Source organism: Erythrolamprus reginae, chromosome 1, assembly GCF_031021105.1.
Source record: "Erythrolamprus reginae isolate rEryReg1 chromosome 1, rEryReg1.hap1, whole genome shotgun sequence".
In the NCBI taxonomy this organism is placed as follows: Eukaryota; Metazoa; Chordata; class Lepidosauria; order Squamata; family Dipsadidae; genus Erythrolamprus; species Erythrolamprus reginae.
Window position 1 is genome coordinate 57655377 of NC_091950.1, and position 22648 is coordinate 57678024.

At 39.0% G+C, this 22648-nt stretch overlaps 1 protein-coding gene across 1 annotated transcript in view; it reads left to right on the forward strand.

Moving 5' to 3' along the window:
- The first annotated feature begins 2055 nt into the window (after positions 1 to 2055).
- Positions 2056 to 22648, forward strand: part of FBLN5 (fibulin 5) — a 74069-nt gene continuing 53476 nt past the window's right edge. The window contains 4 exon segments of the mRNA XM_070753602.1: positions 2056 to 2166; positions 8588 to 8642; positions 8930 to 8981; positions 17544 to 17792. Of these exon segments, the coding sequence (XP_070609703.1) occupies positions 2150 to 2166; positions 8588 to 8642; positions 8930 to 8981; positions 17544 to 17792 (373 nt within the window). The 5' untranslated portion in view covers positions 2056 to 2149.

Here is a 22648-nt window from a genome sequence, read left to right on the forward strand (position 1 = left end):
TTACCTTTTGGGGCTTTCCTTCCTTATCGAAGGTGTCAGTGATTGTTTGCTGCACAACTGTCAGGTCAGCAGTCTTTCCCATGGTTGGGATTCCTACTGAACCTGACTGAGACACCATTTAAAAGCTCAGGAGTCCTTTGCAGGGGTTATGGTTTAATTAGCCGATTAGACTTGGACATTTTGAGCCTGGAATATTGCACCTTTTCACAATATTCTAATTTTCTGAGATTGTGGATTTAGGGTTTTCATAAATTGCACCCCATAATCATCACAATTATGACAAATAATGGCTTGAACTATCTTGCCTTGCATGTAACGAATCTCTCTCATATATTAGTTTCACCTTTTAAGTTGTGTTACTGAAATAAATGAACTTTTGCACAATATTGTAATTTTTCAAGGTTCACCTGTATCTGTAGTAGACAGATTTTAGCAATACATATATGATGTCAATCCTGCAAGGAAATGTCCCCATGCCTCTACTTTGGCATAGTGAAGTCTTCATTTCAGTATACTCTGACCAGGGATGGGGTGGGGGGGCATAAATGGAAATATCAACATTTTATTTATTTATTTATTTATTTATTTGTTTGTTTGTTTGTTTGTTTACTTACTTACTTACTTACTTATTTATTATTTATTTATTTATTTATTGGATTTGTATGCCGCCCCTCTCCGCAGACTCGGGGCGGCTAACAAAATGATAAAAAAAACAACATGTAACAATCCAATTTAATAAAACAACTAAAAACCCTTATTATAAAAAACCAAACATACACACAAACATACCATACATAACTTGTAATGGCCTAGGGGAAGGAATATCCTAACTCCCCCATGCCTGGCGACAAAGATGGGTCTTGAGTAATTTGCGAAAGACAAGGAGGGTGAGGGCTGTTCTAATCTCTGGGGGGAGTTGATTCCAGAGGGGCCGGGGCTGCCACAGAGAAGGCTCTTCCCCTGGAGCCCGCCAAACGACATTGTTTGGTCGATGGGACCCGGAGAAGGCCAACTTATCGGCTGCTGGGATTCGTGCGGTAGAAGGCGGTTCCGGATGTATTCTGGCGCAATGCCATGTAGGGCTTAAAAGGTCATTACCAACACTTAGGGTATAAAAGTTCTTCAAACATTTAAATTTTAATAATATGCAATACAATATTTCTGACTCTTGAAGAATCAATCGATACTAACCTCCTTACATATCAGTTGGATGAAGCTATTTCCCATATATTCTTATTGGCAACAAATGGCTGATAGCAGAGAAGAGAATGAATCTCAAATACGGTCATTCTCAATCATTCTCATTCTTTCACAATCTGATGCCCTACAAATATGCTGGAATTCCACAATTCTAGAATTCTAGAATTCCCAGGCAGTCAAGACTCTAGAGCACAGGTGGCAAACTCGTGGCGTCACGTTGCCGTCACATGACATATCACAACGTTTTTTCCCCTTCACAGAGCTGGAGTTGGCCTGACCTGTGTGTGTGACCCATCTGGCCCACAGGCCACCAGTTTGACACCCCGGCTCTAGAGGAACAACTCAATATTTGCAGATCTCTTTAGAAGATCTTGATAGACTTTGATTGCTCACGTCAGTGTGGCCAGACCTGCAGTACACTCCTTAGGAAGTGTTCCCCTTGCTTTTATTTACTTCATTTTATTTTTTTGTCTGACAGGCTTCTTAGGAGTGTTGTAAGGAGTCTAGCCAGTTGGTGAGCTCTCTAATCTAAACCAGCTGTTTCTAGATTGAGGCCTCCCATTTACATTGTTTTAACATACTTAGAAAATGAAGTATTCATTTTTAACATTCCTCCTCCAATTGGTTTAATGCTGAATTACAGAAGAGAACTAAGCAAAACCAGGTGCTTTTGCTGTATTCACTCCAGTGTCTGAGGAGGAGCAGACCTCTCTGATTCCCTTCCCTCTCCTCCCCTCCCTCCTCCTTCCTTCCCCTTCTTCCCCTCATTCTTTCTGTCTCTCTTTCTCTCTCCCCGTTTCTCTATGATTTGGCCTTTCAGGCTCTGGAAATTAAATGATGGCAGGTCTGAAGTTCTAGCAAAAGATTTAATGTACAAAAGTATTTTTAGATATTCAGCTGTACAGGCATTATTGTTTTACCTCCTTGGCTTTATTCATCAGTTTTGGACATGACAGCGTTTAAAAGGTAAGTTCTCCACATTACGTTACTATTTTGTTTCTTTTTCGATAGTTTGCTGAATGTAGTTCTGAGTCAGCTACTTAAGTTATAAATCCCATTATATTTGCAAGAGATTGTGCGGGAGAGGGAAGGAATAATTTTATTCCTTTAGTATTACGTAGATCTCATATCTGACAATATGCCTCTTTGTACTGAATTCAGCTGTTTATCACTGGAGCCATTTACAGAGTCTGTGAAAAGTTTTTGTGCAGAAGTGCATCAACATTTATTGTAGACCCAAATCAGTTTACAGCAGCAGACTGTGTTTTTAAAAAATATTTTCCACTAATATACTACTGACTAACTCAATTTCTCCTGAAGGAACATGCAGACATATCCTATGCTGTGGCTATTATTTTTTCCCTTGAAGAAGAAGTTCCAGACTGAACACTTATAGGAGGATATTTCTCTTATTTTTCAATGCAGGAAAAAACAAATTGCTGGGAAAAAGAGGAAGTAACTGAAATTATAAAGAAAGATTGAATTGGTTTTTACATTGCATTTACTATTTTTATAGCTGTGCTCAGTGTTCTTTATGGGGTTTCATAAAAGAAAGATCACTACACTAAAGAATGTATAGTTTAGATGTTTAATAGAAGACATGACTGAGAAAGGGGTACAAAAATAAAAGGGAAAAATATCTGACACCTTCAATTACATGCTTTTAGATTTACTTTCTTTCAGGTGTGTGGCCTCTTTTTTGTTTTAATGCCTATGAAAATGACTCCCTGTCAAGCAGTGAACACAACTAAGAGGAAGGTGACAGTAACATTTTTAACATAGAGATTTTTCTTTATCTCCGGAGAGAAAATTATTTAATGACTTTAAATAAAATTATTTAATGACTAGGAAAGATTCAGGATCCAGAAGAATTATTTATTTATATATATATATATTTATTTAGTTAGTTAGTTAGTTAGTCAAGTACATATTGGTAATATAGAAAGATATAACAATGTTTATATACATGATACTAGTAAGAGAGAAACATTAGTATAGGGGACGGTAGGCACGGTGGTGCACTTATGCACGACCCTTATTGACCTCTTAGGAATCAGGTGAGGTCAACAGTGGATAGTCTAAGGGTAAAGTTTTGGGGTTAGGTGATGATACTACAGAGTCAGGTAGTGAATTCCATGCATTAACTACTCGGTTACTAAAGTTGTATTTCCTGCAGTTAAATTTGTATCTGTTGTGTGCTTGTGTGTTGTTGTGGTTGAAGCTGAAGTAGTTGTTGACACGAAGGACGTTGTAGCTGTAGCAGATGATTCTATGGACTATGCTTAGGTCATGTTTAAGGTGACGTAGTTCTAAGCTTTCTAAACCTAGGATTTTAAGTCTAGTTGCTTAGGGTATTCTGTTGCGAGTGGAGGGCTCTTCTAGTAAAGTATCTCTGGACATTTTCTAAAGTGTTTATGTCTGAAATGCACTGTGGGGTTCAGACAGATGAGCTGTATTCAAGGATTGATCTGGTGAAAGTTTTGTATGTTCTGGTTAGTAGTGTGAAATTACCAGAGCAGAAGCTACGTAGGATTCAAGCAGTCATGCAAAGTTCTTATGAGATATGACTCTAATCCATATATGTTTGCAGTCATTGGTGGATGTGAATTTGCTTGTCAGGGTGCCTAGATTGGTTGCAATGTCTGGTTGAATTGGACACTGGCTGTCGCTTATGGCCAGTGTTTTATTTTGTTTTGTTTTATTTTCTTTTAGTCCTGTGAAGTGACTCTTCCATGAACAGAATAGAACACAATAACAAAGTTGGAAGGGACTGTGGAGGTCTTCTGCACAAGCAGAAGACCTCATACCATTCCAGACAAGTGGTTATCTCTCCATTCCACTGGTTAATTGTTCTCATTGTTAGAAAATTTCTCCTTAGTTCTAGGCTGCTTCTCTTCTTGGTTAGTTTTCATACATTGCTTCTTGACTTACCATCTAGTGGTTTGATAAATAGATTGACCTTCTTGTCTTTGTGGCAGCCTCTTAAATATTGGAACACTACTATCATGTCACACCTCGTCCTTCTTTTCACTAAACTAGCCATACCCAACTCCTGCAATTGTTCTTCATATATTTTAGCCTTCATCCCTCTAATCATCTTTGTTTGTTTGTTTGTTTGTTTGTTTATTATTATTATTTTTTTATTTTTTTATTTATTTTATTTTATTTGATTTGATTTGATTTGATTTGTATGCCACCCCTCTCCGAAGACTCGGAACGGCTAACAACAATATAAAAAGACAATGTAAACAAATCTAATATTAAAAATAATCTAAAAGACCCCAATTTAAAAAGCCACTCATACATACAAGCATACCATGTATAAATTCTATAAGCCTAGGGGGAAGGGAAATTTCAATTCCCCCATGCCTGACAACAGAGGTGGGTTTTAAGGAGCTTGCGAAAGGCAAGGAGGGTGAGGGCAACTCTGATATCTGGGGGGAGCTGGTTCCAGAGGGTCGGGGCCGCCACAGAGAAGGCTCTTCTCCTGGGTCCCGCCAAACAACATTGCTTAGTTGATGGGACCCAGGAGAAGGCCAACTCTGTGGGACCTAACCGGTCGCTGGGATTCGTGCTCTTTTTTACATCCTTTTCAGTATATATCTTTTTAAATAATGGGGTGACCAAAACTGGATGCATTATTCTCATTGTGATCTTACAATCTTCCTTGGAATACAGTCTTTAGGATATGTAGCCTGCCTTTAGACTTGCACCATCTTTTGGAATGATTTTAAGAAAAGTAAAGTACAGCAGGAAATGATGGACGGTGCAGAAAGTTCTCCCAGATGAGTACTTCTGGTTATGTTGGGACTACAACGCCCAACATCCTCACCCATTTCCCCTGATCAGATTATGCTGTCCTCAGTCTTCATCCGTATCAATGGCTTTCTTCCTGTTGAGTGATGAAGCATGAGTTTTTCCTTGGTGAAAAAAAAATGCAATGAAAAGATTATTTGCAACTGAGAGGGAGAGAAAACAACTGTAAAGGAAAGGATGAAAACTCATCTAAATCGCATCCACTTTCCTCCAGCAATCTTCTTCAATGTGGTACCCTCTAGAATGCTCAGACTATAATTCCAAGAATTCCTGACCAACAGGATAACTGGGATTTATAGTCCTAATCTCTCTAAGGGGAACTGTTACCGGAGGCTGTTCTGTTGTAGATACCAGTTCCTCAGATATGGGAGCATACTGTTTACATTTTGCCTCTGAGCTGTTAATCAGAACGGGTTCACAGTTTGGGTGTCCTCCTAGACTCACAGCTAGGATTAGACCAACATCTGACAGCTGTGGCTAGGGGGGACCTTTGCACAATTGGTGCACCAATTGCGACCATACTTGAATCTTCTTCTCACGGTCACTCATGCCCTTATCACCTCATGGTTAGATTATTGCAATGCACTCTATATGGGGCTACCCTTGAAGAGTGTCCGGAGACTACAGCTGGTCCAGAATGCAGCTGTTGTGGGTGCGAGCTGTTGTGGGTGCACCTAGGTACACCCACACTACACCAATTCTCCATGGACTGCACTGGCTCCCAATTGGTCTCTGGGTGCAATTCAAGGTGTTGGTCATTACCTTTAAAGCTCCACATGGCTTACGGCCAGACTATCTTCGAGACTGCCTTCTACCACATAGCTCCCAGTGACTGATAAGGGCCACAGAGTCGAACTTCTCCAGGCCCCATCAGCTAAACAGTGTCAGCTGATGGGCCTGTGGGGCAGCCCTTCTCTGAGGCTGCACTGACTCTTTGGAACCAGCTGCCTCCTGAGATCCAAACCATCCCCTGGCCTTCCAGAAAGCTGTAAAGACCTGGCTTTTCTGGCAAGCTTGGGGTTGTTGATCTGATGGTACACCATCAGGATCCAGCCATTAATGAGATGCATGGTTTTTAACTGTTTTACCTATTTATCTATCTATCTATCTGTCTGTCTGTCTGTCTGTCTGTCTGTCTGTCTGTCTGTCTGTCTGTCTGTCTGTCTGTCTATCTATCTATCTATCTATCTATCTATCTATCTATCTATCTATCTATCTATCTATCTGATTGATTTGTATGCCACCCCTCTCCGTGGACCTGTTGGTTTTAAATTGTTTTTTAAGGGGTTTTAATATTACATTGTATGTTTTATCTTTTTTTTGGTTGTGAGCCGCCCAGAATCCCTGGGGAGTTGGGCGGCATACAAATTCAAACAAACAAACGAATAATCCCCTGGCTATTTGGGAGCTGATTTCAGGCTCTTGTATACATACAACATTTATATATTATTTGAAGCTACCATAAATAAATAAATGGAAAAATAACAGACACCAATACAGAGTCAGTGTCTTTGGCCTTTTCAGTCTCTGTTATTCCGCCATTTGTTTGTTTGTTTGTTTAAATCTGGTGCTGGTTCTTGGCATCTGCCTGGACTACGCCTGCAGTTCACTTGGCAAGGTTTTTTCAGAATTGGTTTGCCACTGCCTTCTTCCTAAGGCTGAGTGTCTGGCTTGTCCCAGCTTGGGCATTTAGGCAAAAAAGACCTTCAGCTCCATTTCTAACATTTCTAACATCCGTACTATTCCCACTCTCCCGGCCTTCTGAAAGAGCTTAAAAACACATCTATGCTTGCAGGCATGGGGCTGCTAAACTTGGTTATTTTGTGCCGTATTATTGTCTGACTGTTCGAGATATGACAGAGTTGTATGAGGTGGGTTGTCTGTGATACGTTTAGGAGTTTTTTATAGTGATGTTTTATTGTGTTGTTTTATTCAATGTTGATTTCTTCAATTGTTATATATTAATATATTGTAAGCCTAGAAAGGGTGCCTAGAAATCGAACAAATAAATAATTTTTTAATAAAGCCAAATGGTTACATTGTAAGCAAAGCTGGATCTCAATATTCCCATTCAAAACCCGCTTTTTCTGTGTTTCCTGGATCCTCCCACCTTGAGCAGTTCACAAATGTCCAATAATATTCAAATTTGGTGTTTTGGTAACAGCTTTAAGGTTTGACGCCTTTTTGCTGTGGTTTCGTATCCTATTCTCATATTCATGTCCTTGGATGCGGCGTCCTGTTCTGGGTTGGCAACTCTGGTTCCTGTCATTTTGTCATCCCTCCCACCAGTGAAGGGATACAAAAATTTTACTACCACACTGTGGCCATGGCTTATTTTGTGGGTGTGGCTTGCCGGTCATGTGACCAGGGGGGAGTGGCTTGATGATCATGTGACCGAGAGTGGCTTAAAGGTCATATGACTGGCTTAAAGGTGGCCAACTTAACGTCATTCACATCAAGGATTTGGGTGCCTGGCCTCTCCTTGCCTCAAAGAGATACAATTTCCCTATCTATTTACTATTTATTTATTTATTTATTTATTTATTATCTATTTACTATTACGGAACATCCAAAATATACTATTTAATTATATATATAAATGCCATATGTGTACCTACATATTACACATAGACACACAAAAATATACATTATCTACTATATAAATTGTATGTACACACATGCACGCACAAACATATCCAGAGCCCAGAAGGGAAAAAAAGAAACAAATTCAAACTTTTTCTACTAGTTCTGCATAGCTGACCATACCCGTAGGAGCCCATCACTGCCTCTCACCCTACATCCCCCCTTCTCACATTTTATACCAGCAAAGCGAAGCAGGCTGAAGTGTTTCGGATGGCAGACCTGACAGAGAAAGATTCAGTGGCTCAAGGTCATCCAGTTGATTGTGTGCCTAAGCCAGAATTCAAATTCACAGTCTCCCAATTTCTAGCCTGATGTCTTAATTACTACATCAAACTAATTCAGTTCTGCCATGTCAGCTATAAATTATTGTAGGTATTGGTATACATTATCAGAATGCAATGCTGAGGTGTCTTACATTTAACTCATGGTTGGAAATCTGTGGCCCTCCAAGTTTTTGTTCTGCTTTCTTAGATTCTGTTATCCTGTCTTTATTGTTTTTATAAATAACTCAAGGCAGTGAACATACTTAATATTTCTTTCTCCTCTAATTTCCACCAAAACAATTCCATGAGGTAAACTGGGCTGATAGAGAGTGGCTGGCACAAAGTCAGCCATCACAGTCTTCTGTTTTCTGGCCTGGTGCCTTAATCATCAGATCAAACTGACTCTCTTGGTTTTTTGTTCGTTTCAAGTTTGTTGCATTGTATATGCATTGTTTGTTGTACTGTATTACCAATGTTCATTGGGCTGTCTGGGAACTGTGGTTCAGCCACATTAAAGGTTATGGATTCCCACTCTTGCTTTAGGCACACTTTTTTCTCATGCAATTTTAGAAGCTGTGCTATTGTGTTTAAAAACAGCTGGTTTCTATTTACTTCAAATTGTCTTGGCAAATGTATATATGATAACCTTGTTATACCTCTTGCAGGTTAATGCCCATTTTCATGGCTGTTGGCTGCCTCATTGGTCATGGAACAGCACAGGTGAGATACGGACTGTGTGTGAAAGAAGGAAAGGATTACAGGGGCTGGCGTAGAGGAAAGAGAAAAATAACACAATATTAAATTCATCATAAGTTTTGCCAAATATAAAAAAATGCATATGGCTGTGTCATCTCATCTTGCTAGCTTTTGTTCAGTTAGTGATCAGGGTTTTTTCATGTCTATTGCTACCTAGGGAAAAATAAAATATGATATTCCCTCTGATTTATACTTTTGCATTCTTCCAATTGTTTATTGTCTGATCCTCTTTTCTTTTCTTTTCTGTTCAGCAACAATGCTCAAATGGGTTTGAGATGGATCGTGTGTCAGGCCAATGCTTAGGTAAGATTTTGATTATACCAGTTCCTCTGCGCTAATAATGTACCATGTGTTATAAGCAGTGTGTGCTGCAAACTTTGGTTTATGTTTATATTCTTCTATGAAAAATGTATGATTTATTAATTACATCTTCAAATGAATAAGACTAGAGTCAACTAATTTAATTTGAACCGACTATAAAAGGGAAGAATCAATGTCTTGATTGTTGAATTTGAAACATAACATCCAGTACATATGGTTACAAAAAGACCAATTCTGAAGTCCTGCTTTATAATCAAGAAAATAAAACAAGAGCAAAAAGTAAATAAAACTGCTTCAGAGGTGGGATTCAGCAGGTTCTGACCAGTTCTGGAGAACCAGTAGTGGAAATTTTGAGTTGTTCGGAGAACCGATAAATACCACCTCTGACTGGCCCCGCCCCCATCTATTCTCTACCTCTCGGTCCCAGCTGATTGGGATGAAATGGGGATTTTCCAGTAACCTTCCTCTGGAATGGGGTGGAAATGGAGATTTTACAGTATCCTTTCCCTGCCACACTCACCATGCCATGCCCACCAAGCCACACCCACAGAACAGGTAGCAACATTTTTTGAATCCCATCACCGAACTGTTGTTATTGAAAGCCTGAAAATATTAAATAGAGATATAAAACTAAGACATTATAGAGCTTATGTAGGACAAAAATATTTATTTGTTAAACAGATTTACTGTATTTTTTTGGCATATAAGATGCACCCAGAGGTGGGCTCCTGGCTGGACGGCATTGAACGCTGTTCCACCGACAAAAATGGAGCTGTGCATGCATCTCCATCACCACCCGCTGTGCACGTACTGTACACGCAAGATTCGGCTTCTGTGCATGTGCAGAAGCTAAATCTCGCCACCCCAGCCAGCAGCAACAGCACCCACCACTAGGTGGGGCCAGAGAGTGCAGCGCTCGTTCAGTGGGCGTGGGGTACCTCTGCTGCTGCTGCTGCCGCTGGCACTGTTTGGAGAGGAGACTTGAGCCGCCGGGCCTGTTTCCTGGCTCCTGGAAAACATTCTTTGCAGAGAGTAACAATGAAAGAACCTGCAAGGTAGTAAGATAGTAAGCAGCTAGTTAGGGCTGGAAAAAAAGCTTGGAAAAAGCTACATTCAGAGTATAAGGTGCACCTGAATATTAAGCCTCTTTTAGGGAGGAAAAAGGTGGGTCTTATACTCTAAAAATACAATATATAGCTGCCCAAATCATGCACAATTATTCTGGGTGACATACAACATTAATTTAAAATTTACAGTTCAAATGCCTCTCCCCACTCCCCCAACTCTCACTGTAGTCTTGATGGCAATGACACAATATGGTAGTACATTGATTCTGATGCAAATCTAATAATCAACAAAATAACAGCTTTCTTCCTTCATCACATCAGTCCCATTTATAAATAGTGGAATAATTCAAGTAAGGCCAATATGACATAAGTGTCTCTAAATACTATCTAGCATGCTTTGCTAACTTAATATCCTCCAGATGTATGGCCTGCGTATCTCATTATTATTTCCAGCCAGGCACAACAAATGTCCATCCTGTTTACAAGTGATGGCAGTTGTCATCCATGACACTGGGCAAGAATTAAGTTAGGAAAGTTTGTCATAGCAGTTTAGAAAAGTTAATTCTCTAAAACCTACAAACCATGGGACCTTTAGGTACAGCCATGAAAATATCTCTAAATAGTGTGGCCAAATCATAATAATTTTACAACAAAAAAGGAAAACTAGGAAGCAATTGGTTTAAAATATTTAATCAATTAATACCATTGGTGATATAATTAAAATGTCAATTATATTAAATCCAACTCAATTTTTTTTCCTGGCTCCATCCACTTCTTTGATCTGTCTCTCCCTAGTTTTTGGAGTACGGCCATTCAGAGGCAATATTTGGCTTCTGAGTCACTTTTCCCCTGCCTGAACAATGCAAGAGACTCGGTGGTCTCCTCTCCTTATCATCCAAACATTTCAGTGTGGGAATGGGCTCTTTGTGCACCAAATATTACAATTGCAGCTTCCTCTTTCTTCGTTATTGTTGTTTTTCATATAGGCATCTTTATTTGCTATTAAAGATAAATCAAACATAAACACAAATTTATAAAGCATTATTGAGCTCTAATAGCAGTTAATTTCGTTCAAGAATCATGCTGAATAAGCTGTTTTCTAGGTTTTTGCAGCAATTGCCCAGAATCTGCTTTTCTAAGAGTTATGTGATAAATCATATCCTAAAGGGTCAGAATGCACATCTCCTGCTGTGGAAAAGAGGTCATGATTTTCAAATGCTAATGATGCTGCATGTCATATCCTGGCCTTTGCACTCTTTCTCTCAAAGGGGACTCACAGATGCACGCATGTTCAAATAACAACATTAGTTTGTTATTCTAAATGGGAATAGCCTTTGTTCTCTAAAATGGCTGTTGCTCTCTGATCTTATTCTTCGGTCTTTTTCATACTTTTCTGAACTAAGTTGACAGTTTAGTACTCCGTGAAAGTGCCTAAAAAGTTGCTGAGAGCTAACAGAAGATCTTAAATGAATCCTCAGAATTCAACATTTTGCACTGTTTGCACAAAAAAGAATATAGGACGCATGGAATTCTAGATTGAGAGCCAGCTTTCACAACTGCCAAATCAAATCTTTGCTGCCCTCAGAAAAACGCCAACTTAAAATGTGTCTGCCAGTGCTATGACTTGAACAGGAAAAGGCTGTCATTTTTGTAATTAGAATTAAAATTCTACGTTAGAGGAAGAACGGGAAATCAGACCACTTCTATTTTTACTGGAAACAAAAAACAAGGTAAGATGGATTTTTTACTCAGCTTTGACCAAAATAAGGTCAAATTAGTCTATGCCCATGATGGCGAACCTATGGCACAGGTGGCACAGGTGGCAGGCAAAGCCATATCTGCCGGCACATGAGCCGTTGCCCTAGCTCAGCTCCAGCACGCATGTGTGCGCTAGGCAGCTGATTTTCGGTTCGCATGGAGGCCATGGGAGGGCATTTTCGGCTTCCAGAGGGCATGTGGGGGGATGGAGGAGCGTGTTTTTGCCCTCCCCAGGCTGCAGGGAAGCCTCTGGAGCCTGGGGAGGGTGAAAAATGGGCCTATTGGGCCCATCAGAAGTTGGGAAACAGGATGTTTCTGGCCTCCAAAGTGCCTCTGGAAGGGAAGGGGAGGCAATTTTCGCCCTCCCCAGGCATTGAATTATGGGTGTGGGCACTCATACAGGCGCAATAGTGTGTGCACACACGCTTTCAGCACCCGAGGGAAAAAAGGTTCACCATCACTGCTCTATGCCTTTATATATGGGGTGACCAAAGCCAACTATGGCTATAGCTACTCCAAACCTCAACCAACAAATGCTCTGTCTTACACATTGGAAACAAAAATCAGAACACCAAATACAAGCTAGGCGATATGACCTTGTAGAGGACCCTTACTTGGTCAAGAGTACTTGTCTCAAACAATCTAAAACCCACAGCTCACTGTAACAACATTGCCAAAAAAGACATTAAGAGTTATTAACTTAATTTTGCAAAGCTTCTTCTCTGGCAAATTTGTACTGCAAACTAGGGCATACATAACCTTTTGTAGGACCAATTTGTGAATACAGTTCTTCTGCCTGGAACCCACACTATCTATCAGGCATTAATATAATTGAGTGGGCCCAGAGGTATTTCACCAGAACAGTACTCCACTCACAATAGAATACCTTATGCCACCAAGCTTGACATTTTGGGCTTGGACAACCTAAAACTATGCTACCTACGGTCCAACCTATGCATAGTACACAAAATTGTCTGCTACAATGTCCTGCCTGTCAATAACTACTCTAGTTTCAACTGCAATAATATACAGGCAAACAATAGATACAACCTCAAGGTAAATCGCTCCAAACTCGATTGCAGAAAATTTCAGTAACAGAGTGGTCAATGCCTGGAATATATTACCCGAATCTGTTGTTACATCCTCAAATCCCATAGCTTTAACCCTAAACTGTCTACCATGGACCTCACCCCATTTATAAGAGGTCTGTAAGAGGGTGTGCGTAAGCACACCAGCATGCCTACCGTCCCTGTCCTACTGTCCCAATTTATTTGTACTCATTTTTTATATTCATGTCCATGTTTGTACTTATAAAACCTATATATTGTACATATTTGACAAACTAATTTTTTTTAAAAAAAAATAAATTCACCAAACCATGATTTTGCAAATGTCTTAATTCACAAATCATATTTAAAAATGAAACAATCCACTTTATGAAAGGTAAATAGGGCTGGACATAAATTTATAATCTGGCCTATACTTTGTTAAGATAAGTCATCTATCCATGATGTACTAAATACATCATAACTAGGTTTGGACAATATGATAAGATATGTGGGGTCCTTAGTAGTGATGGGCGAACTGAACCCGCACAATTCGGGTCCGTACCGAATTTTGCAGTATTCGGTATGCCGAACACGAACCTGAAATTTTTCCAAAGTTCGGGCAAAGTTTGGGGTCGTGTTCGGCGTTTGGAGCTTTGATGTCACTGGCAGGTTGCTAAGGACACCAAGGTGATCACTTCCTGGATTCCATGGAATCCAGGAAGTGATCACCTTGGCGTCCTTAGCAACCTGCCGGTGACGTGAAAGCTCCATCCCTGGAATCTCTTCATGGGAGGGATTCCCCGTTTGGGTTTGGGTTCGGTTCGGGTTCGGCCGAATTTTGTGTAAAATTTGGCCGAACGTGCCGAACCCGAACACCGTTGGGTTTGCCCATCACTAGTCCTTAGTGCTCTCTGATCTTAAATGTTTTCTTTCTTTTTTTATTTAACACCTTTGCTCTATGAGCTGCCCTGGCTTCCTATTAGTCTCCGGGCACAATTCAAGGTGTTGGTTATTACCTACAGAGCTCTATATGGTTCAGTACCAGACTATCTATGGGACCGTCTCTTGCCGCATACTGCCCAGAGACCAATAAGAGCTCACAGAGTTGGCCTCCTCTGGGTCGACTAAGCAATGCAGGTTGGCGGGACCATGGGGGAGGGACTTCTCTGTGGCTGCCCTGGCTCTATGGAACCAACTTCTGCCCGATGTCCATACTGCTCCCACCCTGTTGGCCTTTTGTAAGGCCACAAAGACCTGGCTTTGCCGGGCGGCTTGGGGGCCATAAATTTACATCCTTGATGGCCAACTCTATGAATGGTGTGCATGTGTATGACTGTGACTGCCTTTTTTAAAATAACTTTTTATGGGGTTTTAGCTTTAGATAATGATCGACTTCTTTTTTTATCCCTTTGTATATATTTATATTGTATTTTTTATTATTGTTGTAAACCAGCCTGAGTCCTTTGGGATTGGGTGGCACAGAAGTAAAATAAATGAAATAAATAAATAGATAAATATTTTTAAAAAATTTTATTCTCCCAGCAAACAATACATTAACAATCACAGTGTGTTGTTTGGGTGCAACATTTTAAATCAACATCTTTTCTTTTACCACTGTTTTTTAAATAAATCAACTACTTTTACAATTCAGTTAACTTATCCTCTATCATAACATTTCCCTTTCATTTTATTTAACTCTATATCAACTCCCCCCAGAGATTTGTACTGCCCCTACCCTCCCAGCTTTTCATAACACCTTAAAAGCGTACCATTGCCGACAGGCTTGGGGTCATTGAATTTTAACATCTACCCTGGCCTGGGATTGAATTGATAATGTATGCTAGTATAAAGTGTGGATGATTGGTTTTTAAATGAATTGGGGTTTTAGAATATGACTTCTGTTAGATTTTTATGTGATTTTAGATTTTATGTTTTTTACTATTTTAAACGTTAGATTTCTTGCATATTTTGCATTTATATTGTAAGCTACCCTGAGTCTCAGGAGAAGGACAGCATAGAAATCTAATGAATGAATGAATGAATGAATGATAAATAAATTATAAATACATTATAAAAATAGATAGATAGATAGATAGATAGATAGACAGACAGACAGACAGACAGACAGACAGACAGACAGAACAATCCAGTGCTGTCATTTCCAAATAAAAATAATATAGTTTACCATCTTTTTTATATCTCGTTTGTATCTGCAGTTGTATATACTACACTATATTAATCCCTTGTTCTTCCAATTCGTGTTTCCCTTTCAATTCCCCTTTCTTTGTTAAAATGTCTTTATATTTAATAATATTTCCCATATTAGTCCTATTTGGATGTATTAATGCTTCCATTGTCAAAAGCCATATTGGTATTTTCAAATAATGTTTCTCACAAATTTTCTCCCATACAAATAATAATGCATTTCTTAATGTCTTTGAAAGTAACTGTATATTTTATTCTTCCTGTATCATAGAAAGGCATGCCAACCTAATTGTAAGTCATGTCCCTCTAATGTCAGTAATCTTGTATTTCTTAACACAATCCATTCTTTCATGTATCATAATGCTGCTGCCTGATAGTAAAATTCCCAGGTTGGGAAGTCCATATCTTCATCTGTCTTGAATCTTGAAGCATTTTTATATTGATCTTCGCTTTTTTCCCCCTTGCCATATAAATTTCATTATGTTCTTGTTAAGATTTTGAAAATATTTTTTCTCTAATTTTATTGGTATCGTTTGGAGTAAAAACAATTTTGGTAATATGGTCATTTTAATTGTCGCTATTCTGCCCATTAAGGATAGTTGTAGGTTCTTCCATCTCTCCAAATCTATTTCAAGTTGTCTTCTCAGTTTCCTAGATTGTTATGCATCTTGCTGTTAAATGTACTCCCAAATATCTTATCTTTTTAGTAATCTGTATATCTGTTTTATCCACAAGCTGCTTTTCTCCACATTAAATTTCATATTTTTGGATGGGGCCCATTGTTCAAGTCTATAAATAACTTTTTGAATACTGAACTTGTCTTCTTGGGTGTTGGCTATTCCTGCTTGCATGTTAGCTATATCAGCTTAGTGTGATCTACAAATTTGATGAGATCCCCTTCTATGGTATGGGGACTCCTTCTTGAGGGTGTTGGTGTTGGTGGTCTAACCCCCAACATTTTACCCTTAGACTATCCACAGTTGACCTCTCCAGATTCCTAAGAGTGCATAAGTGCACTAGTGTGCCTTCCGTCCCCTGTCCTACTGTCTCTCCTATATGTTCTGTCGGGCTCTCTGGTAGACTCCTCCCAAAAATTCACAGGTACAAATTTCAGACACACACACGTTTGAAAATTCAAAACAATGTTCTTTATAATGAAAAGTCACTTAAACTAAGCCCTCTTTTGGTATAGCAAAGAGCACTGGTCTCCAAACAAACTGGTAATTTGTACAAGTGCCTTATCAGTTCTGTGATACTTAGCTTGCAGCTGTGAGGCAATTCACAGTCCTTCTTCTTTCACAAAGTGAAACACACTTTGCTCTGGTTTAGTTTCAAAGTGGGGTAAAATCAGCACACAAAAGGTCAAAGTCAGTAAAGCAGTCATGAAACACAACGATCAGATAATCCTCCACAATGGCCAAACCCCACAGGCTGCTATTTATAGCAGCCTCACTAATTACCACAGCCCCACCCAACCACAGGTGGCCTCATTTTCTTTGATAATAATCACTCAGTTGTTGTTGCCTATGCATCGCTCTCCGCATGCGTGGTTGTATCATTAACTCTTGTTCCGAATCCAAGGAGGAGCTAGATAATTGATCAACTTCTGAGATGTCTGCCACACTCTCCTCCTCCCTGTCACTCATGTCTTCTTGGTCAGAGGAGCCTTCATCATCAGATTCCACCGGGGGCAAAACAAGCCTGCAGCATGTGGATGTCTCCCCCCACATCCACAGTCCTTGGGGCAGGAGCTGGGCCAGAACTAACCACAACACCATATCTCATATATCTTCTCTTCTATCACCCTAACTTTTCTTCTATTCCCTCATTGATATATCCTATTCCTATATTTTCTCTTCTGTTCTGATATATTTTACTTTGAGTGTATCTTCTATAACCTTCATTGTGTATTATTGGGGGGGGGAGGGTTTGGACAAAAATAAATAAATAAAATAAAATAGATGATCTACAAGGTCCCTTCCAACTCTAGTAATCTGTAAATCTGTAAATCTATTTTCTTATCTAAGCAATATTGGGAATAAGACCCATTAAACATGCATAGTATTGTTCTGAATATCAATTTAATGGATATATATTGCTAAATTTTAGAATCAACAACTGACTGAGCTTTCATATATTTGTTTATTATTTGTGCCCATTCTATTTATTTGATCTGATTTGACTGAAATTAACGGGTTTTGGTCCCTACTGCTTTACATATATTACATTAGGGGGATGGATATTATTAAAAACCACCCTATGTCTGTTCTCCCTTTCTTAATTTATCTCAAAAAGAAATTTACACTGAAGTAAATTGAAAAAGAAAAGCAGGATAAGTAATTTATGATATTAAAAGTAAATGCATTATTTAATTAATTAGCTAACTGTAACAACAAACAATTAATCAGACCCAAATGATCATTCAGCAGACCCGAATTAATCTTTCCATTTCTATATTATTTCAGATGTTGATGAATGCCGCACTATTGCTGAGGCCTGTAGGGGAGATATGGTGTGTGTCAACCAAAACGGAGGCTATTTATGCATTCCACGAACAAATCCCAACCAACGATCCCCAGCTATGAATCCTTACGCACCCAGTTTGTACCCACCGCCTCCAGTTCCGCCTCATGTTTCAAATTATCCTACTGTTGGAAGAGCACCTCTCATTTGTCGGTTTGGGTATCGAATGAATGAAAACAACCAGTGTGTAGGTAAATAGCAAAATGTTTCATTTATGCCATTTATGTGTAATTTTTTTAGCCTATCACAATTTGTTATCTGAACTTTGCGTGTGAGAGAGGAGGCAGACAGACAGACAGAGAAAAAGAGAGACTACAGGTAGTCCTCAACTTACAACCATTAATTTAGTGACTATTTGAAGTTACAACAACACCGAAAAAAGTGACTTATGACTAGTGATGGGCGAACCCAACGGTGTTTGGGTTCGGCAAGTTTGGACGAACTTTATGCAAAATTCAGCTGAACCTGAACCGAACTCAAACTTGAACCCGAACGGGGAATCCCTCCCACGAAGGGATTCCGGGGACGGAGCTTTGACGTCACCGGCAGATTGCTAAGGACGGCAAGGTGATCACTTCCTGGATTCCATGGAATCCAGGAAGTGATCACCTTGGCGTCCTTACCAACCTGCCGGTGATGTCAAAGCTCTGAACACCGAACATGACCCCAAACTTTGTCCGAAGTTTGAAAAAAATTCATGTTCGTGTTCGGCATACCGAACACCGCAAAATTCAGTTCGGACCCGAATTGTGCGGGTTCGGTTCGCCCATCACTACTTATGACTGCTTTTCACAATACAACCATTGCAGCATTCCCAGTGTCACATTATCAAAATTAAGAGCTGGGATGGCGCAGTGGTTATAGTGCAGCACTGCAGGCTACTTCAGCTAACTGCTAGCTGTAGTTCAGCAGTTCAAATCTCACCACTGGCTCAAGGTTGACTCAGCCTTCCATCCTTCCAAAGTGGATAAAATGAGGACCCAGATTGTTGGGGGCAATATGCTGATTCTGTAAACTGGTTAGAGAGGGCTGTTAAAAGCTTTATGAAGCAGTATATAAGTTTAAATGCTGTCGCTAATGCTATTGCTGTAAAATTCAAATGCTTGGCATCTGACTCACATTTATGACGGTTGCAGTGTCCCAGGATCATGTGATCACTTTTTTCAACCTTCTGACCAGCAAATTGGATGGGAAAGCCAGATTCATTGAACAATCATGTTACCAACTTAACAACTGCAGTGATTCAACTTAATAACTACTGCTCGGAGGGAACGCAGTGGGGTAGCGAAAATGGAACTCCATCCCAAAGCACCCAATTTGCACTGAAAGATGTTGAAAGAAAATGCAGGGTGTCCTTCATAAGCCACGCCCACAGTATGGTAGTAAAAAAAATTGGTAGCCCTTCACTGTAACTATGGCAAGAAAAGTCGTAAAATGGGGCAAAACTCATTTAACCAATGTCTTAGCAATATAAATTTTGGGATCAATGGTGGTCATTGGTCAAGGGATACCTTTATACATTGGTCATGACTGAGGAGCAAAACTCTGGCAAAACTCTGCACAGCATTTTCCTGCTTTATTGTGCTTTGTTTATCTTTCAGTAGGTTCAATGGCTTCTGTACCACATTTGAATTGCTTATTCTACCAAAGCAAAATACAGTGGTACCTCAATTCTCGACCACAATTCATTCCAGAAATGTGGTCGAGAACCGATTTTGTTGAGTACCGAATTAATTTATCCCATAGGAAATAATGGAAATGGATTTAATTGGTTCTTAGCCCCTATTTCCTTTATTTCCTATGGGATAAAGATCTGAGGAGCTCTATAGTCTAAGCACTCCAAGCTGTAGGAAGGGTGGGGGCGGCTGCAATACCGGCAGTTTCGGGGGGGCTCCTTTCCTCAGTCTTGTACCTTTAGGCAGCTGCACCAATTTTTCCGAAATGTACGAGAACCAAAGCGTTCGAGAACCGAGGTACCACTGTATTTATCATGGAGAAATATTTGTTTTGTTATCTTATCTATTGGATTATTACCTTACACGTGAGGCACATAGGTTCGTGGTGATGGTTCTGACTGCCAGCTTTTTGAACCGTCTAACGTGGGATAAATAGTGAACATATTTCATTCATGTGCCAACTGCCTTCATCAAGAAATGCATGATTCCGACTACAGCGGTGCTGTTTTCTTTCAAACACCTTTGTGATTTGTTGCTTTAAAACTATTTATTTGAGCAATTGCCACTTCCTAGCATCCACAATTGTCACTGGTAACTTGGTCATTAAGCAATATGGTCATTAACTGAAACCACGTGGTTTTTAGCTAACTTTTCTTTTTGGTTTGTAGACCTGCAAAGGTTATAAATGCAAAGATCAGTCATGAAATTGCTTTTTCATCTCCTTTGTAAGTGCAAACGGACACTAAGTGAGGCATTCACTAAATGAAGACTACCTATATTATGCTTCATAGTTGCGATACAATCTGTTTTCTTTGGAGGAAAGTTGCTCAGGGAAAATGCCCTTCCTTATAGAAGCAATTTTAATTTAAAGAGGGTTCCATTCATTGTGTAAAATTGACTAAAAGAAATAAAGCTTAGGTATGTTGACAAATTTTGATTATGAAAGTAGGCAACTCCAAGAAAAAGATGGATAGGAGAGAGCACTTTGTTCTGTTCCTCACAGGATGAGTGGTCAGGAAAGAATTCATTTTTTCTTTAACACATGAAAGAAAGAAAGAAAGAAAGAAAGAAAGAAAGAAAGAAAGAAAGAAAGAAAGAAAGAAAGAAAGAAAGTGTTTATTGGATTCAATTTAAAGAATAACCTCCCCCCCAACATCCATAGTAGATCCTGCAACCCAAAAGGTGACGGCTGATCATGATACTTCATTCTGAGGAAGGACTCTGTTTTTGGTCCTATGAATTTTCTTAATTATTGAAAAGATACAGTAGAAGTGCTCAGGATTATCATTAATGCTTTCCTACTGGCATTATCATGGGTTATCTTAAAATGCACATTTATCCAATTAGTAACTGGAAGTCTCTCAGCTAAAATTAATTCATGATAAAATTATGCTTTTGAATGTTATTTTGGAATAAACTGTTTGTTGTAAGAGAGGATTGAGTAGGGAGAAGTCTAACAGAATATGCTGAGAGTGAAACCCTGGCTGGATAACTTTTTGGAGGCGATTATTCTGTCCCATGCCAGATGACGCCAATAATACTGGTTGCATTTCTTGTTTTTTCTTTATAATTAGACTACTATAGATTGGTTTGCTGTGAATGTCCAAATTGACTATTCAGTATACCAAGTTAATGCTTATTTGCTCTTTTTACATTGATTAGCATTTGACTTTGTAATAGAATATAGAATAACAGAGTTGCAAGGAATCCTGGAGGTCTTCTAGTCCAAACCCCTGCTTAGGCAGGAAACCTAATACATACATCAAACATCTGTAAAACTATTAATTGCATCTGCAGTGTATATACTTGCTGTGGTTAGGTTTACTTATTATGAGTGAGACTCTGTGAAACTATTTCTTAACTGTGTGATTTTGATTTATTGTTCAATGTTAATTCATTATTAGTTACTTAAAGATGTACCTAGGAAAGAGATATGCTTACATCATACCATGAAATATATAATTTCCAGAGTTATTATACAGCATTATACTTGTGTCTAGCTAAAAATAAATAAACCAGCCATTATAACTTGGTTCTGAAAATGTTAGTTTGCAAAATCATGGTTTCTACATATATACAGAAAAAAGTAGAAGAATGATGAAAAATTAGTCCCAGAACAGACTCAATATTAGAGAATAATTGAAGTTAAATGAAAAAAGTACAACCCATTTATCTAAGAGATGAGCGAAAGATCAAAGGTAATGTCCCCTTTTTCATAGAAGTAAGATTTTATCGCTGGCAGTCTCTAGACATGAACTGATTGGACAAGAGTAAACTGGAAAGATGACAGCTGCGTTGAAAAATTTCAGCTGTATGAAGAAAATCAAAATTGCATTCCGGCAACTAAAAAAAAGGTCACATTAAATATAACCTTCCTAAAATACAGCAACCCTGTTTGGCTAGACTCCTTCCTTTTTATGCCATTGTAGATTACTGCCTTTCCCTGTACTGAACTGGTCCCAGGTGCCCAAAAGTTTGGGAGCCGATGCATTAAATGCTACACCGTCATGACAGGTACCATGTCTTCTCATATAAAGTTTTTATTTGGCAGTATTTCTTTACAAATAATTTTCTAATTAATAGTTTAACCAATAAATTATTAAAATATCATGTCCTGATTTTTCTTCTACCTGGTAATACCATATGTGTTCATTAATTCAAAATTTCATCCATATAAAGATTGATGGAAAACAATCAAGCTGACCAAGTACCGGGTAATCCTTCCCTAATTATTATCCTCGCTTCTTCGGAATAGCCCTAAACTTTCAAAATTTAATGTGGCTAAATTTAAAAGTGCACACATAAAGCATTCCCCTCTCCTTTAGTTTTAAGTCCACACTCTTCACATCTCTCTCTCTCTAGGTCCCCTTAGCAATGTTTCTAATTTTACTTTGGGATGGTGATTCCCTGCCCAAAATTAGCCTTCCCAATTTTTTAATCCCTCTACATCAGTATTAGCATTTTATGCTTCTTACCGTAGTTTCTTTTCTTATTCTTTCTACAATCAGCCTTTGGATTCAGCCACCCTATTTTTACAGATGTAGAATTGAAACGGAGGGATAATGTTTTTCCCACCCAATGAGTCCATTTTTATGAGCTGGAATTTGAACTACTATTTCAAGTTCCAAATGTAACACCCTGTCCTTTGGCTCTTCTCTTTCTCCATTTGTTTTTCATTCCTGATTGTTCATCTGGGACTAGAGGCACTAAATTTTAATGTGTTGTCCCTATTCTTAATCATTTTAACGATGTTTTACAGTGTTGAAAGCACTGAAAAAGCACCATCTAGTTCCAAATTACAGATTCATTAATTTCTTAAACAGTTTCTTGGCTTTTCCTTTGCTTGTGGATCTCCTTTAGTTTTGTTCACT